Source organism: Oryza sativa, chromosome 1, assembly GCF_034140825.1.
Source record: "Oryza sativa Japonica Group chromosome 1, ASM3414082v1".
In the NCBI taxonomy this organism is placed as follows: domain Eukaryota; kingdom Viridiplantae; phylum Streptophyta; class Magnoliopsida; order Poales; family Poaceae; genus Oryza; species Oryza sativa.
Window position 1 is genome coordinate 29,518,261 of NC_089035.1, and position 16,394 is coordinate 29,534,654.

Sequence of the window (16,394 nt, forward strand, 5' to 3'; positions counted from 1 at the left end):
CCCCGTGTACAGGAAAATCGTCTTTTTAGTAGTGTGAGAGGCATTGATACCACACCCTCTACTTTGCTAGTCACTAAGCCAACGCTGACTTTGGTGTAAAATATAAATTTACATGCTACTGTCGCCCATGTAAAAAAAATCACTCCTGGGTATTATGCATCTAAGTATGGAGTATATTTGTACTCTATTGTAAGATTACTGACAACGACCGTCGGTGCTGGATGTAAGGTTCAACAATAAGAAGTCTTGGACTCTCAAAACTGTCGAATGTAATATAACCCTATAGATATTCCCAAATAAAATTATGCAGCTTTCTTCAGCTTTATGCACCTATTTGATTTGAAACCCTACTAAAATATTGAAACCCTACTAAAATATTGATAGTGTTAATTCTTGAGCAAGTTTTAACACTGCCAAATTTTTTGGAGTGCAGAGTTATACTCCTTCCGGTATCAAAATAGTTGATGTTTTATATGTGGAAGCAAAATATGCTAATTCTTGATGTTTTATCTTGCCTGTACATCTTGGACCTGCTTGCCCTCCTGATTAAGGCCTGTTTCTTTCAGCTTGAGATTATTATAATCTAGATTATTGAGTCAGATTACTATAAGCTAGATTGTTATAATTTGTAGTAGAATAAGCGGTTAGTTGTTTCTTTCCTAGATTATTGGAGCCTAGATTATTAGGTTTGCAAGTCTAAAGAGGGAGTGGGGTGGTATGGTGGGTAATTTTTCACCCAATAATCTGGAAAAAGCTCACCTAAATGAGCTTATCAGATTATAATAAGCTGGGCTCCAGATTATAATAAGCTACTTCAATAAGTTATCTGTTTCTTTCAGCTTACTCCCAATGATCTAGATTATAATAATCCCAAGCTAAAAAAAACAGGGCCTAACTGCTCGTTGGCTTCTTTGGTTCTTTCTACGCGTTGCTTGTTGGTCGTCAGCCTTTTACATGCTCTTTGCTCGCTGCCAAGTACTGCTTTCATCCATGGATAACATACTAGTGATGAGATGGCCGAGCATAGAGGAGGCCGTGCTTTTAGCAACTTCTTCCTCGCCGACTGTAGGGTTGGACAAAAAGCTCGAAACTCGTAAGCTTGTCTCGGATCGATTCGAACTCGTAGTATTAATGAGTCGAGTCGAGCTAGCCTTTTAGCTCGCGAGCTGCTCGTTAGTATAAAATATCACCATATCTTCATGAACTTAGTATTTCTTGATTGGTGCTTAGTCTTTTAATTACAGCAAAACTATTCATATTTAGTGACTACTATATTAGTTAGTGTTTATTATTATGTTAATACATAATAAAATCTTAAATTTAAAATTATTAATATGATATTATTGAGATATAGCTCGTTAACGAGCCTAACGAGCTAGCTCGCGAGCCAAGCCGAGCTGGCTCGTTAAGACAACGAGCTCAAACGAGCCAATCTGGCTCGTTATCCACCTCTAGCCGACAGGTGTGATAGCAGCGATGATGTAGCAGCCGTTGTGTGCTAGAGCACGCGTGAGCGAGCCAAAAATGACCAATACAACGCAATGTAATTTTTTTTAATGCTTTCAGCGACTGCTTCCTCGCTGACAACGAGTGTGATAGCGGCGATGATGTAGCAGCCGTTGTATGCTAGAGCACGCGCGAGCGAGCCAAAAATGACTAATACAACGCCATGTAATTTTTTCACCGACAACGAGTGTGATAGCAGCGATGATGTAGCAGTTGTTGTGTGCGTTGTAAATTTTTTTTATGCTTTCAGCGACTGCTTCCTCGCCGACAACGAGTGTGATAGCGGCGATGATGTAGCAGCCGTTGTATGCTAGAGCACGCACGAGCGAGCCAAAAATGACTAATACAACGCCATGTAATTTTTTTACCGACAGCGAGTGTGATAGCAGCGTTGATGTAGCAGTTGTTGTGTGCTAGAGCACGCGCGAGCGAGCCAAAAATGACCAATACAATGCCATGTAATTTTTTTTTAAAAAAAATGTTGCCTTAGTAGGACGCCATGTAATTTTTTTTAAAAAAAATGTTTCCTTAGTAGGACTCGAAGCCGGCACGTACAGACGCTACCAATAGGCCCAAACCACCTGGAATAGTGCAAGTTTCTGATTCCTATTTGCACAAGACCGTACTTAATATGAGTAAAACAGGAATTAGATACCCTAATAAATTACTCTTGGTATGTGAGATTATGTCTAAAACGTCAAGAATTTTGAAACTAGAGAGAGTATCAACTCTATTGATTTTGGAAAAATTGACTACAATACAAATGGCTTGTAGTATGCAATATTATCAAAGTTTCTAAATAATTAAATGGACGAAATTTAATAATAGCTTTTTCGTTTCCTTTTTTCTTGTATCTCTTGGTGGCTTATAGTTGTTTTGCTCTAACTGATAATCTCTCAGCACTAAATATTCCCTAAGTATTCACTACCATATATGGAATTTCATGATTGTCTAGTGTCCTATAAATTCTATCTTTTAGATTCTAAACTATATTAAACATTAATTAGTTCAAACATATTCGCTTATGGATTTGAATATTTGAAAGATTAATCATTTAGTATATTTAACATGATCTATATAATATAAAAACACAATTATTATTATTATTTGTTGAGGAGGGTATTACTGATCCAATTGCGTGGTATAGGAAAATGATGTTATTTTTTTCTTTCTTTGTTTTGGATTTTTTTTCTTAATAATTTTGGGTTTACCATGTATTCAGTTCTAGAGTACTACAGCGTAGACATAGACGTAGTATATTTAAAGAAGATAAATGGATGAGAGTTTATATAATTTGTAAGGGGAAAATAGTTTTGGAAGCCTCTAGAATCTATATGTGATATTCTGCTCTAGATTTTTTTCCCACTAATGATTCTTAAGCATTTATTTTATGTGGTATGAATTAATGATTTTTCTTCCAAGGAAGGGGCGCTACGTGGACCAATCAAAAGCCAGCAAAAGAGCCAGCTTTAGATTAGTAAATTAACCATGTCCTCAAATCCCCTGTCTTATGGGTTGAGCGAGCCTCTTGCATTTGCCTATCTAGAAATTGACCAGCGTTGCTAGGTGAGAATGGTTTACAAGGAGGACCTTTCTGCCATGATATTAGGGATAATACGATATTTAGCTCGTGGTTAGTGGTCATTGGTCATCCTTTCTCTTCTCAGATCTCAACAACTCGTTTTTGATCCAATAGCTCAAAACAACGGCTGAGCCTGCGAGATCGATCCCTTGTCTGTAGCTGACCGTAAGCTATTAATAGCACTTAACCAAGCAACCTGAACGACGGATTCAGATCACGATCGCAGAACTATATTGCCCCTCGTACTATCGCATGCATGCTGCATTGCTGCCTACGGATAATACAGTTTTCTCACAGGATAAAATGTCCCCGAGATGCGGGGCTTCACCAGAACACCGCCCGGAGTACACTCGTACGACGTACAGCACGTACGGCAGAGAAGCTGCGACGATGCTAGTGAGCCTTCTTGCCCCGGTAGAGGCGGGAGACGCGACTGCTCCCGGCCTCATCCTCAATTTCACCTCGTGTTCCAATTCCACTCCGCTCACTCGATCGCCTGCTCCGCTACGAATAGCCATGTTGCGACCCCCTCTGGCCCCCCAAACCGTTGGTCCCACATGCCAGAGTCCCGTTCTCCCCCTCGCATCGCAGCGTCGCACGCTTTTCACGCCATGCCGTCACGGTGCCTTCTCCTCGCTCCTCTGCTTATAAATAGTGGAAGCGCTCCACTTGGAGCACGGCCGACGAGAGCGCAGCGGCAAATATCACTAAATATCACACGAAAACCAAACCAAATCGAAGAAAGAGAGATACTGCTGTACTTGGAGCCAAGCGAGAGAGAAGACTGAGACGCGACACGCGAGCAATGGAGGCTGCGGTCGACGGCAGGTGGACACGCGTCCGCACGCTCGGCCGCGGCGCGTCCGGCGCCGTGGTGTCCCTCGCCGCAGACGACCGCTCGGGCGCGCTCTTCGCGGTCAAGTCGGCGGCGGCGGCGGCGGCGGCCGAGCAGCTCGTGCGCGAGGGGCGCATCCTTTCCGGGCTGCGCTCGCCGCACGTCCTCCCCTGCCTTGGCTTCCGCGCCGAAGCCGGCGGCGAGTGCCAGCTATTCCTCGAGTTCGCGCCCGGCGGCTCGCTCGCCGACGTGGTGGCGAGGAGTGGCGGGCGGCTCGACGAGTGCGCCATCCGCGCGTACGCGGCGGACGTGGCGAGGGGCCTGGCGTACCTCCACGGGATGTCGCTCGTGCACGGCGACGTCAAGGGGAGGAACGTGGTGGTCGGCGCCGACGGCCGGGCCAAGATCGCGGATTTCGGGTGCGCCAGGACGGTGGGCTCCGACAGGCCAATCGGCGGCACGCCGGCGTTCATGGCGCCAGAGGTGGCGCGCGGGGAAGAGCAGGAGCCGGCCGCCGATGTCTGGGCCCTGGGCTGCACCGTCATCGAGATGGCCACCGGCCGCGCTCCGTGGAGCGACATGGAAGACATCCTCTCGGCGGTGCGCCGGATTGGCTACACGGACGCCGTGCCGGAGGTGCCCGAGTGGCTGTCCGCAGAGGCGAAGGACTTCTTGGCCCGCTGCTTCGCGAGAAACCCACGCGAGCGGTGGACATCGTCGCAGCTCCTGGAGCACCCGTTCCTGGCATCGGCAGGCTGCAGCGTGAAAACAGGGGAGGCGGCGCCCCAATGGGTGTCCCCCAAGAGCACGCTGGATGTGGCGTTCTGGGAGTCGGACACGGACGACGAGGAGGACGACATGCCAGCGAGCCCCGCCGAGAGGATCAAAGCATTGGCTTGCCCCTGCTCGGCCTTGCCGGATTGGGACTCCGACGAGGGCTGGATCCAAGTGCTCAACGAGTCCAGCGAAGCTTGCGACACGGCAGTGGCCAAGGTGGAGGCCGAAGGGAAGGGGCGCGTTCTGATCGAAGCGTTGGAAACGATCAACGAATCTTCCGGTGGCGATGCAGAGTGTGTTGATCCCGAGGGCACTGTACGATTGATTACTGTTGCTTCCATTGGGCAGCAGGAAGTGTTCTGCTTGGGTCTCATTAATGACCCACTTGTATTTTCTGTTAATAAAAGTGAATTAACAAAGTCTTTGTTTCCCCAAATTGTCTCATTTTAATTCTTGCTTCTACTCATTTTCTTCCACTAGTATATGCAATTTGCACCATCTGACCAAGTTCGCAACTGCTGAACCGATGTGCCATGATGATTCCAGAAACATGGTTCTAGACTCAAGAACAGCAAATGCAAGAATCTGTGATCAGGAATGACCGGCAGTATATCCTCCATGGGGCCATTGTAAAGGCAGCGACTAGATCATACCAGCAAAGGCTAGAGAAAACACCACATCTGAGAAATCTGGGTCCTTTTTTGCCTTGGTCTGAAGTCTGAACTGCTCACATTCATCGCATATTCCTCACTACTATCTACTCTACTACTGTTGTTGAGATAAGGATGCACATGTAGAATAACATCTCCCAATCCAAATTGCCTCTGAAGAGTCGGGAGTGAAACAGCGATCGGGTCAACTGGGGGTCTCGTGACACTGGATAGTTAGCAAAGCTACTGCAATTAGGAGCGGCGCGATTGGTCCGGAGTCGGACGTGTTGCGATGCGAACTGATCGTCTCAGAGTGAATTCCAAGTGGCAATGTTTGATCTTCTCTCAAGCAGAGTAGACCAAGTTGACGTACACGTTTGATATTTGGCACACGTGGTAGGGGAGATGGGGAGAGGTGTCCAGGAGCTTGTCTAAATCCACAATATTAGCTCACCGCGACACGTGTCCTGGTAGGCTCTTCCGTGAAACTTCAGTGCGCGTTTCTAGATGTTTACTGTACACTTGCTGCCCTGCCAGTCATCCGGAGTTCTGAAATTCGCTAGAAGTAGTCGAGAACATATTCTCAGAAGTAGTAACTTATGTTCCAGAAAAAAGAAAGAAGTTTGGAAAGGTGACTTACGGGGATACAGTAGTTTCTTAATCTCTTCTACTCTGCATTAAGTGCCGGATAATACCGTGCTGCATTTCTGAATTATGAATTCCTTGCCGTTTACGGAATGAAAATAGCTGTTAATTGTGCAGTTAGCTGCTGTTAGAGTGGATTGAAGTCATCATATACAGCAGTGAAAGAATTTGGTCGCCAACACGACATCTGAAAACCGCCAGCAACCTTGCCGTGCGTCAACCACCTTCACATTTCAATTCCCTCGCGACCGCTTCATCGCCGCTGGTTCTTGAGGAGCAAGAGGGGAAAAGTGTGGGGGGGCGTAGACTAGTTCTGTTAATTATCTTAGGAGGGTTTGTTCCAAAAAGAAAAGAAAAATAAAATCTTAGGAGGGCAGGGGCACCAAACTGTGTAGGTAGGTGGCGTCCAGGTCAACTTTTCAATGCAGAGAAGCCATCTTTGTGCTTAACGAAGATTTTGGGCAATAATTAGCTAGTCATCAAGAAGGAAGTTGGGCAACAAGAATCTCGTGCATATGTAACCCGTGGTGATGGCCACATCACGTTGCTTGCGTCATCTCTGGATTTCAGTTGGGGGCTCTGGATCAATAGTGTTTTAGGATATCCTGTACTGGCTGTAACAACTAACAAGTGTGCATACTGAATTGAGAGTGGGATATACCCCGCAAAAAAAAGAGAAAGAATTGAGAGTGTATATACTAGTATGGCTGTGATTATACAGTGGTGTCTGCAAGTGCCAATGTGCCATGCTGGGTTGGTACATGTTGGTTTTTTTTTTTTCATGAACCTGGGTCTCTTTAACAATCTGAGACAAGTTGGTGTGAGTTAATAATATTCTCATGTTGTGAGTTAATAATATTCTCTGTGTGCGATGAGATGATATAGGGCTGTCCTTGAGACAAGTTGGTGTGATTCTGACTGCTATTGTAGTTGTGTTCAGTGGGCATATCCAGCAAGGGGGTGAATGGTTCAAAAAAAAAAGAGCAAGGGGGTGAAAAAAAATGGTGTGTTTCTGAGTAGTACAACTGTAGTTGAGTTCAGTGCCATACCCTGCAGCAAGAGGGGAGGGAAGGGGAAAAAAAATCTAGGCACGAGATCATTGGACGATGGCGACGCGCAACAGTGAAACGTGCCAGTAGGGCATATGGTGCGTGCGCGGCGTGAACCGTGATGCGTCGGCCCGTCGGTGACGCGCGCACCTGGTCCAGCGCCGGCGCCAAGATAAGTCTCGAGATCAAGAATTCCGAGAGAACCTTTCCTTCCTGATCAGCAGCCAGCCGCCCGGCCACTTCCGGGCGAATTCATGCACAGCCCGGAGATAATTACAGATGCGCGGCGTTGCACGCAATACTACTACTCCACTACCAATCATGCGTGCGAAACAGTATAGGTGCATGCACCGTGCGTGCGCGATACTATTCAGAAGGTAGGGGATAAACTTGGCAGCCGGGGGTGGGTGAACAGAGTGGTAGAAATCTATTGTCAGCCAGGCAAAAACAAACGCCGGGGCCACTGTCGCTTTGGCGTGCCGAATTGCTGCATACTCCGGTCACCCTCTGCAAGCAGCACACCACGTTAGTGCTTACGCCTCTCCTCTGCAAGCTGCGAAGCAAAAGAAAGACAAACAAAGTGAAAGTAATGGAAAAGAAGCCGGTGCGGTTAATCTTTCTCTGAAACGGATCATGACGACGATTCAGAGTTTAGATTATTCCCCATGGGACGTTTGCCTTGTCCCGGTGGTGCACCAACCACAAGTCCGCAAGCAAGATAGATAGATAGACCATAGATATGCCGTTCGCCCGTTCCTGTACCGGATAAGTCTTCTTGTGTTGTGTAATGTGTCTGTGTTAGGTCAGTACTAATTTCTACTCAGGTATGAAACGTGACCACGGTTTGGTGCAGGTAAATTCGGTCACGAGGCCAGTATATATTTGGATTTTTCAGTGAAGCCATCCGAGAATGACTTTCGCTGCATGGAGTTCAACAATTCAACCAACATGTGTTAGTTGACAGTATTTTTTTTACACCATTGGAAGATTTCACGGTCAGTGCCAATGATACCCATTACCCAAGAGGCTTATAATAGTCAAGCAGAGCATATGCTACTCTATTCTGAGCTCGCTGGACCAAACGGTAGGTGAGGGCCAGGCACGTTTGATTTGTTCAGAAAGTCAAAACATGTGCCGGAATCGCATTTGCATCGTTGCATGGCCGAACTGTTCGGGCTGGAGAGAGAGAGAGAGAGAGGAGCAGTTCAGCCTAACTACACATGCCGCGCAAAACATGGTGCGAACCGAGCCACACCTACAGGGAGATCTAGCGAAGGGTACCCAATCGAACCAAAGAGATCCGAGCGAAACAAACTCATTTTCTAATCGTGGTGGCCTAACAAGTCGGGCAGATTTGCTGTTGGTGCTACTCAGATATGTGCAGTATCGATCTCACATAGTCACATCCCGTGAACAGCCTGGCTGTCTCTTGTTGGTGTTTGTACGTCTGATCAGTCGATCGAATCACATGCCGCTGATAAGCACATGCGACTGGATCATCAGGGAGAGGAGGGATAGGTTGATCTCATGGCTCGTGATGAGCTGGTAGCTAGCGCCTAACTGTGAAGCGGGCACGCGTGATGTAATGCATTGTGAGACAATTGCATCTCCACACGACGCGAGATCGCGTGCTCTTCCCTCTCTTTTGTGGCTGTGGCTAGATCACGCGAGCAAATTCCACGTTTATTTCCCGTGTTTGCGCGATGTGCTACGGACTGCTCGTTGGGTTTCAAGAGAACTTTTAGGCGAGATCCATCAGTAGTCGTACGAGTAGCACGTACATAACCTAATCGCAATGCACTGCCTAACTTGCAGGACCGCACCTACATGTTGATATATGTTGAAGGACATCTTGATAGCGATCAATCAGCATGTGGTTGCCAATTGAACACCAATATCTAGATCACTTCCAAAGGTTCGATCAATCCAGCTCGAATGTGGCAATCTTGAGCTCAGATTCCACTGGTGTTTTTGCAATGCTGTGAGCCGGTGGGCATCAAGCCCCTAAAAGAACAGAGGAAGATGAACAGGGCCTGTTCACAGTGCCTCGCTATCCATCCAAAAAGGTAAACAGCAGAGTTAGCTTTGACCTCTCCTCTCCTAAAGTGGATCATCGATATCTTTTTATTAAAAAAGAAATTCCACACAAAAAGGAGAGAGGAAGTACGATATGACGTCCTCGTGGGCCTAAAGTGACGTCATAGTGACGCGCAGTAAAACGGCATGCTTTTCTCCGTACGGCTCAACAACGGGTTTAGTGAAATCGCCGGGTGTAATCACACGTGATTAAGTCGCAATCCAGTATTCCGTACGCAAAACTGCTTGCAGAACAGACCTGCCAACTTTACTAGAAGGGGATGGATTGCCGTTCGCTAACGACTCCGATCCTGATCGCTGGAAACATGAGCTAATTTTGACATATTCATAATTCATGTCTCGCTCGAACTAATTTTGGTCTCGAACTGTCACGTGATTGATTTGCAAAGTAGTAAAGGAGACGTAATGAAAAGTTAAATGCACCAACTGGTTGGTCACAACGAGAGGAAATTTGAGCGGAATTTAATTTTATTACTCTGTTCCTGTTACAAACACAATCGAATCTCACTGATTCAGTCCCGTCAGTATCGAACGGGTGAAAAATTTCATTTTTACCACTGCCAAGATGTACGTGCAGGTAACTGCCCTGCCTAATGGAGGATTCGATCGCTTCTGCTTCATTGCGCGGGACATGGTTGACGCCATCCGCGGCGACGGCGAACTGCTCCATCTCTGGGTCAGACAGTTCTGCCCAGACGAAGTAGTCCGCGTCGCTGGCCGGCGGCGTGACGGCGGCGAAGGAGACCTCGTCGTGCACCTCGATCCATCCTTCGTCGGAGTCCCAGTCCGGCAAGGCCGAGGCGGCGCACGCCAATGCACCGATCCTCTCCGCCGCGCCGGTTGGCATCTCGTCGTCCTCGTCGTCGGTGTCTGAGTCCCAGAACGCGTCATGCAGCGTGCTCTTGGGGGATGCACGTTCTTGCTTCGCCGGCTCCGGCCAGCGGTCGAGGGCCGCGGCGGAGGCAACGAATGGGTGTTCCAGGAGCTGCGCCGCCGTTGACCTGTCGGACGCGTTCCTCTCGAAGCAGCCATCCAGGAAGTCCTTGGCCTCCGCTGACAGCCACCCGGGAACCTCCGGCACGGCGTTCGTGTACCCGATCCGGTGGACTGCGGCAAGGATGTCGTCCATGTCGCTCCACGGCGCGCGGCCGGTGGCCATCTCGATGATGGTGCAGCCGAGGGCCCAGACATCGGCCGCCGGCCCCTGCTCCTCCCCGCGCGCCACCTCCGGCGCCATGAACGCCGGCGTGCCGCCGATCGGCCCCGCCGAGTCCATGACCCTCGCGCACCCGAAGTCCGTGAGCCTCGCCCGGCCGTCGCTCCCGATCACGACGTTCCTCGCCTTGACGTCGCCGTGCACCAGCGAATTCCCGTGGAGGTACGCCAGCCCCCTCGCCACGTCAGCGGCGTACGCCCGGATGGCCGGCTCCGGGAGGCAGCCCCCGTTCCTGGCGGCCTCGTCGGCGAGCGACCCGCCGGGCGCGAACTCGAGGAACAGCTGGTACTCGCCGCCCGCGGCGGCGCGCGATCCGAGGCAGGGGACGATGTGCGGCGAGCAGAGCCCGGACAGGACACGCCCCTCTCGCCGCAGCTGCGCCGCGGCGCCGCCGGCGGAGGCCGACTTGACGGCCATGAGCTCCCCTGAGTCGTCGTCGGACGCGAGCCACACCACGGCGCCGGACGCCCCGCGGCCCAGCGTGCGCACCCGCCTGAGCTGCTTAGCCATTGCCTCGATTTCTTGGTCCTTGGAATTCTTCTCTCTTTGTTTCTTCTTTTTTTCTTGCCTTGTGCGTATGGAGTCAGTGTGTGGCGTGCGGTGAGGAGGGGGAGAGGTGTATTTGTATGGCCCAGCGGAGCGTGTGCAACACGTGCGGAAACGGCTTTGTGCTGCGAGAGGAGAGAGAAAAATAGCTTAGGCAGCGTGCGTTTTTGGTAGCCTCCCGCACCGCACCACCATATGCCCCACGCACCCACACTCTCCCTCCCCTGCATCTGCATGTCTGCAAAGGAAGGTGGAACGAAGTTGTAGCTCCGGTTGTGGTCGTGCGTTTTTTGGCCTTTTTTCGCCGGCGTTTTGTCCTGCGATTCTCCGTTTGACGGATCGGCGTCACTGCCGCCGGCCAGGTGCATCGGCACCTGTGGCCCGGGGGCCTGTGTGGGTATCCAGCCGATACGCGCAGCCGCACATGCCCTTTATCGCGTGACACTTGTCCCCGCACGTGGTCTGCGATCTGCTCGGGCAACCGGTAAGAGCAAATTTAAGCCATCAACCAGCTACAATTCATTTATAACCAATTTAATAACTAATTTATAAATAGTTACATATAAATATATAGCAATGGTTAGAGACGGGATGCCGTCCCCAACAGGATGCTCCTCCTCCACAACGCGATTCTCACCCACGCGACGCGGCCGAAACCCTAAACACGCACCAAGCCTCCTTTGCAGCGCCGCGTCCACCCCCCGCCGCTGCCGTCGCGCCTGCGCTGCCCATCCTTCACCCTCAACGTGCACCAGGCCTCCTCTGCGGCGCCGTCGGCTCGGGCTTGGCCTACCGTGAGGGCAGAGGTCCCGGCATTTGTGGAGTTACTCGCAGGTGGAGCTCCGAGCCGCCACAGGCAGGTTCGCTGCGGCGAACATCATGTCAGAGTGCGGCGAGAAGGCGCCCAACCTTGTCTACAGGGGACGGTGCAGGAGGCCAGCCGCGCCGTCGGGATGCTCCTCCCCTAATAGGATATCTAGTAGAAATCACCTGATACCTGGTAGGTATCATTCGATACCTCGCAAATATCATGCGATTCATGGTAGAAATCGTTTGATACCTGATAGGTATCACATGATACCTCGCGAGTATCAAGCGATACGTGGTAGAAATTGTCTGATACCTAACAGGTATCACATGATACCTCGCGAGTATCACACGATACGTGGTAGAAATCGCATGATACCTGATAAGTATCACCTGAAACATGTGTAGAATCGTCTGATACCTGATAGGTATCACACCTGATACCTACTCGGTATCATCCCAATCGAAAACAAGATCTCGTTATATAGCAGCTAAATAGTTACACATAGATATATACTACACTATTAATATGTGGTCTCATATCTTATACTCACACAACGTTTTACAATCCGTGTTACTGCTGACTATAAATCTGTAGTCTGTTTTACTTCTCTCTTCTCTTATCATCTCCATATATACTTATAATTGATTTGCAGCCTGCTATTGGACTTGCTCTAATCTCGACGTCTCCTTTTGCCTCGCCAACGGATAAGGCCTGCAAAAAATGATTGAATCATCGTGTTACCATCTCTCTCTTTGCTACTGTTTGTTCGTTCTTTCCTCTCATCGCTCCTGCTAGCCTTTATGGGTGATGTCCAGTCTAAGGTACTCCCTTCGGTCTGATAATATTAGTTGTTTTGGACAATGATAAAGTCAAATTTTAAAATCTTTGACTACAAATAATTTCTAAAATATTTATCTTAAAAATATGAAAACCATATGTTTAGATTAGTCTTAAAAAGTACTCCAATAAAATCATATATTTATTAATATTTTTATATATATTATAATAGAAAATAGTTGTTAAAGTTATTTTTTGAAGACTGTGTCTTTGTTCAAAATGACAAGTATTATCAACCCGGAGAGAGTAGTACATTTCAACACCTGAAACCGAACATATAAAATAAAATGACCGTTTTGGGGGGATAAGTCTGGCTGATCTCTCAACGTCCTTGTGCTTGGGGTTTGGCCGGATGATCAGTTTAGACCTCTTGCATCTGGCGTAACACTTTTGGCTGGCACATGTGCTGTATGATAGCTGTCTGTCATCTTTGATGTGTGCTCTGGTCGATTTAAGCCTGAAAGCTCTTCCATCGAACCCCTAAACTTGGTTTTGCGAATTTTGTGTCCCTTTCGCCCTAATGAGAGTACGAGCAACAAGGAGCAATGCTATTCCATATTTCCAGGGCGTCATCCACATTAGATGATTCAGGTGATCGACACGTGTGATACTCTATCTGTACAGTTTGTGCTGTACCAAGAGCCAGTGTATTTACTGTTGGGTTACCCAGACTCCCAGAGCTGTACCGCTGCCCACTTTTTCATGCTGGTTATTGTCTTCTTTTTCGCATGCACCCCCTCTGTATTAAAAAAAATATCTTAGTTATCTAAAAATATTATTTTGGCTTAAAATTTTGTCAAAAAAAACTGTCTTTTTAAAGTTGAGGGTCTACTGACGTCTTTAATATGCTCCTCTGTAGTACTTGATTTCTTTTTCTTATCTTACCTATTTTTTTAGAACATTATCTTACATATTGAACCAATAGTACCACTTCTTCCTCTGTCATATCCATGTTATAAGTTATATGCCAAATCCGTTATATTTTAGAACCGTTGGATTATTTGTTTATTACCCTCTCTTTGCAGGCTACACTAAATTAATTACACATGCATATGCGTATTTTACAGTTGAGAAAGATAGTGGCACATGTCACCTTCAATTCACTAGTGCTCTCAGCCTCTCCTCACCTTGCCAATCATTCATGCTTTTGGGGAAGGCTTCCATCTCGATTTTAATATCAGTAACCGACTGTTTGCGCTTGCGGTTATTAGCTCAAACAAAAACTTGACTACTCCAGGTTTCCAATACCAACCATTTCTTGCAACGAAGATTCCTTTGGATCTTCTTTCTCAACTTGAGATCTTTTTATGCGTGTGCTTATAAACTTTGCCTCTGCTCAACAACTACAATAGCCGACGGCGCCCAAAGACTTCCTCCGGAAGATGAACCTCGCCCTGTATACGGTCGACTTGAACGTGGAAATTCTATGTTGTGGTATTACTAGATTTATGCATATTCGACATCTATGTGCAATTTTAAAATCTGACTCGATCACATCTTTAATTTTAAAACTACAAACTACTATGTTTGAACAATGTTTTTCCATTCACTTGTTGAAACTACTAACTTTTGTTCCTTAAAAAAAACTAAAACATGTCTTTCAGTATGTGCTTGACATTTTTGTGCGTATAATAAAATTCTTTTTTTCTTTTTATTTTTTTGGTTGCAAAACAATCTATTTGGTTGTTTTTTGTCATTACAAGGTAAATTGTAGATTGGGGGGGGGGGGGGGGGGTTATTAAACCATTTTCATTATTAAGAAAATCTAGATGTGATTATTAGGAGATTATTTACGGAGTTGGGAGTTGAGACAATTTAGAACATGACCAACATAATCCCTAAATGAAACCCAATTCGAGGTTTAAAACATGCTCCAACAATTACCCTAGATATATATCCAAAAATTGGAATCCCATTATCCTCCAGTCCTCCTTTCTCGCTCTCCACAAGTCAGGAGATACTCTCACTCCCAATTTTCCCACGGCAAAAGGAGAGGGCGACACGTGGAGAGATCGCGCGCGTGGGAGGGGATGGGCAGAGCAATTTTTTGTTTATGTATATGTTGGTAGTTAGGGGTGGGTGGTGGATCTAGTTTTTATTATTGGGAGTTAATTTAAGATATCTGTTGGAAATAAAAATATATTTACACCTTAAAATCAAATTAGGAATTCCAAAAATAGAATTTTAGAGAGAGTTTTTTTGGGTGTCTGTTAAATGATCCCCAAATGTAATAACTAGCTAGATTTCATAGCACAACATAAAACACCAGCTGCAAATGGCCGGTTCTAAGCTTGGCCATCAATAGCCCGAAACGAACCCCAATCCTATTTTTTTTACTTCTGTAGAAAGAAAATTCATCCAACATATATTATATACTAAAAGTCCATTAAACACCTTAGAGACGCCCTTACATCGTCATGTGGCACTGGTACAAATACTTCTAAGACGTCACGGGTGCTCTAATAAATTGGAGAAGATTTTAGAAATTCTATACTAACAAATAATAAGTACACTCATATTTAAAGAAAAAAATGTACCTATACTAACAAAATTTGATAGTTTGAGTGGTACTATTTACGTAGTACAAATTTGTGTCTCTACTAAATCACATATAGACTCAAAACTTCCACGTAGTGATACCACTGCATATTCTCAATTCTTGATCTTCCATATCTTCCCTATGTCTCTCAGACTCTTCTCTTTGTCCGTCCCCAATGGTCCCCATTGACGCATGTACAACACAACTTGGATAGCTTACGTAGGTATCGCAGGTGTGTGAATAGTCGGGCTGAGGTGAGCCCAATGGGAGGCCTGCGGTAGCGGCAAAGCCAATTGGACATTTTACAATGCAGTCCTCTAGGGTGGGACTACAAGAAACTATGCGCTAGATGTGAAGAATTATGTCAAAATCTCACTTAGGCAAGCCAATACAACGAATCAGATTGATGTGTCTTTTTGGAGATTGAATTGGTGTATAAATAAAAATCTCGGGAAGTCTGTTGATAGCGAAGCTAGCATGTGTAGGTTTCAAGGGCAACTGCCATATCGATGGTGGATCAGCTTGGACTTCATATCATCGGAGAAGATTGAAGCGAGCCAATGTGAAGGGCCTGATGGGTGTGTTTACGAGGAACTTGAGTGAGCACATGAGTATATCTCAAGGAGTGTGTCAATGCTCAAACTAGGGCTTCACCGCACGAGAGAAGAAAGATTTGGCAATTGCAGTCTACTTCACTGGGTGCAGGATCATGTCGGCATTATCCGGTTAAGTGGTAGAACCATAGAAGTGGTATTTTTACAATACATTTACAATAATATTCAACTATAATGTTAAAGACCGTGAAAAAAAGTTAATATGTGCTATATTTTGAGGAGGGAGCAGTACTGGCAGTGATTTATGTTTGAATCCATGTGCATTTTTGTTGTTTGGAAGATTGAAATCCTTCCTCTTTTTTCTATGCTTGTAGAAAGGCAATTTCTAAACTTTGTCATTCAGAAGATTCAACTCCTTTCTCTTTTTTTCCCGATGCTTATAGCAAGGTAATTTGTAATAAAAGTTCATGAGCTATTTTAGTTTTACAGTGTTGTTCTTATAGAAAAATAAATAAGTGTCGTGTGCATTTGCACGGGTTTGCTTACTAGTTGCCCTTATACTGGACTTCTTGTTATCTATTTTTTGTGGGAATGTGCTTGCTACCAATTCTTAATAGCACGGAAGGAGGGGTGCGAGATCACGAGAGAGGAGTCGCGAAAACACAGGAGGAGGGGAGAGATTTGAGGTGGCCCTATTTTTTAGGGTGTTAAGTTTAGGATATCTTTTGCAAAGAAGTAGTATATATTTTA

The 16,394-nt window shown here is 46.5% G+C and overlaps 2 protein-coding genes across 2 annotated transcripts; one reads left to right on the forward strand and one right to left on the reverse strand.

Annotated features, from left to right (window-relative positions):
- The first annotated feature begins 3,766 nt into the window (after nucleotides 1–3,766).
- LOC4326918 (mitogen-activated protein kinase kinase kinase 18) lies at nucleotides 3,767–5,185 on the forward strand. The gene has a single exon (XM_015783515.3). It carries the CDS (start codon nucleotides 3,894–3,896, stop codon nucleotides 5,148–5,150), a length of 1,257 nt encoding a protein of 418 aa, XP_015639001.1. The 5' UTR covers nucleotides 3,767–3,893; the 3' UTR covers nucleotides 5,151–5,185.
- Nucleotides 5,186–9,451: 4,266 nt separating this feature from the next.
- Nucleotides 9,452–10,952, reverse strand: LOC4326919 (mitogen-activated protein kinase kinase kinase 17). The gene has a single exon (XM_026020288.2). It carries the CDS (start codon nucleotides 10,865–10,867, stop codon nucleotides 9,467–9,469), a length of 1,401 nt encoding a protein of 466 aa, XP_025876073.2. The 5' UTR covers nucleotides 10,868–10,952; the 3' UTR covers nucleotides 9,452–9,466.
- Between the last annotated feature and the right edge of the window lie 5,442 nt (nucleotides 10,953–16,394).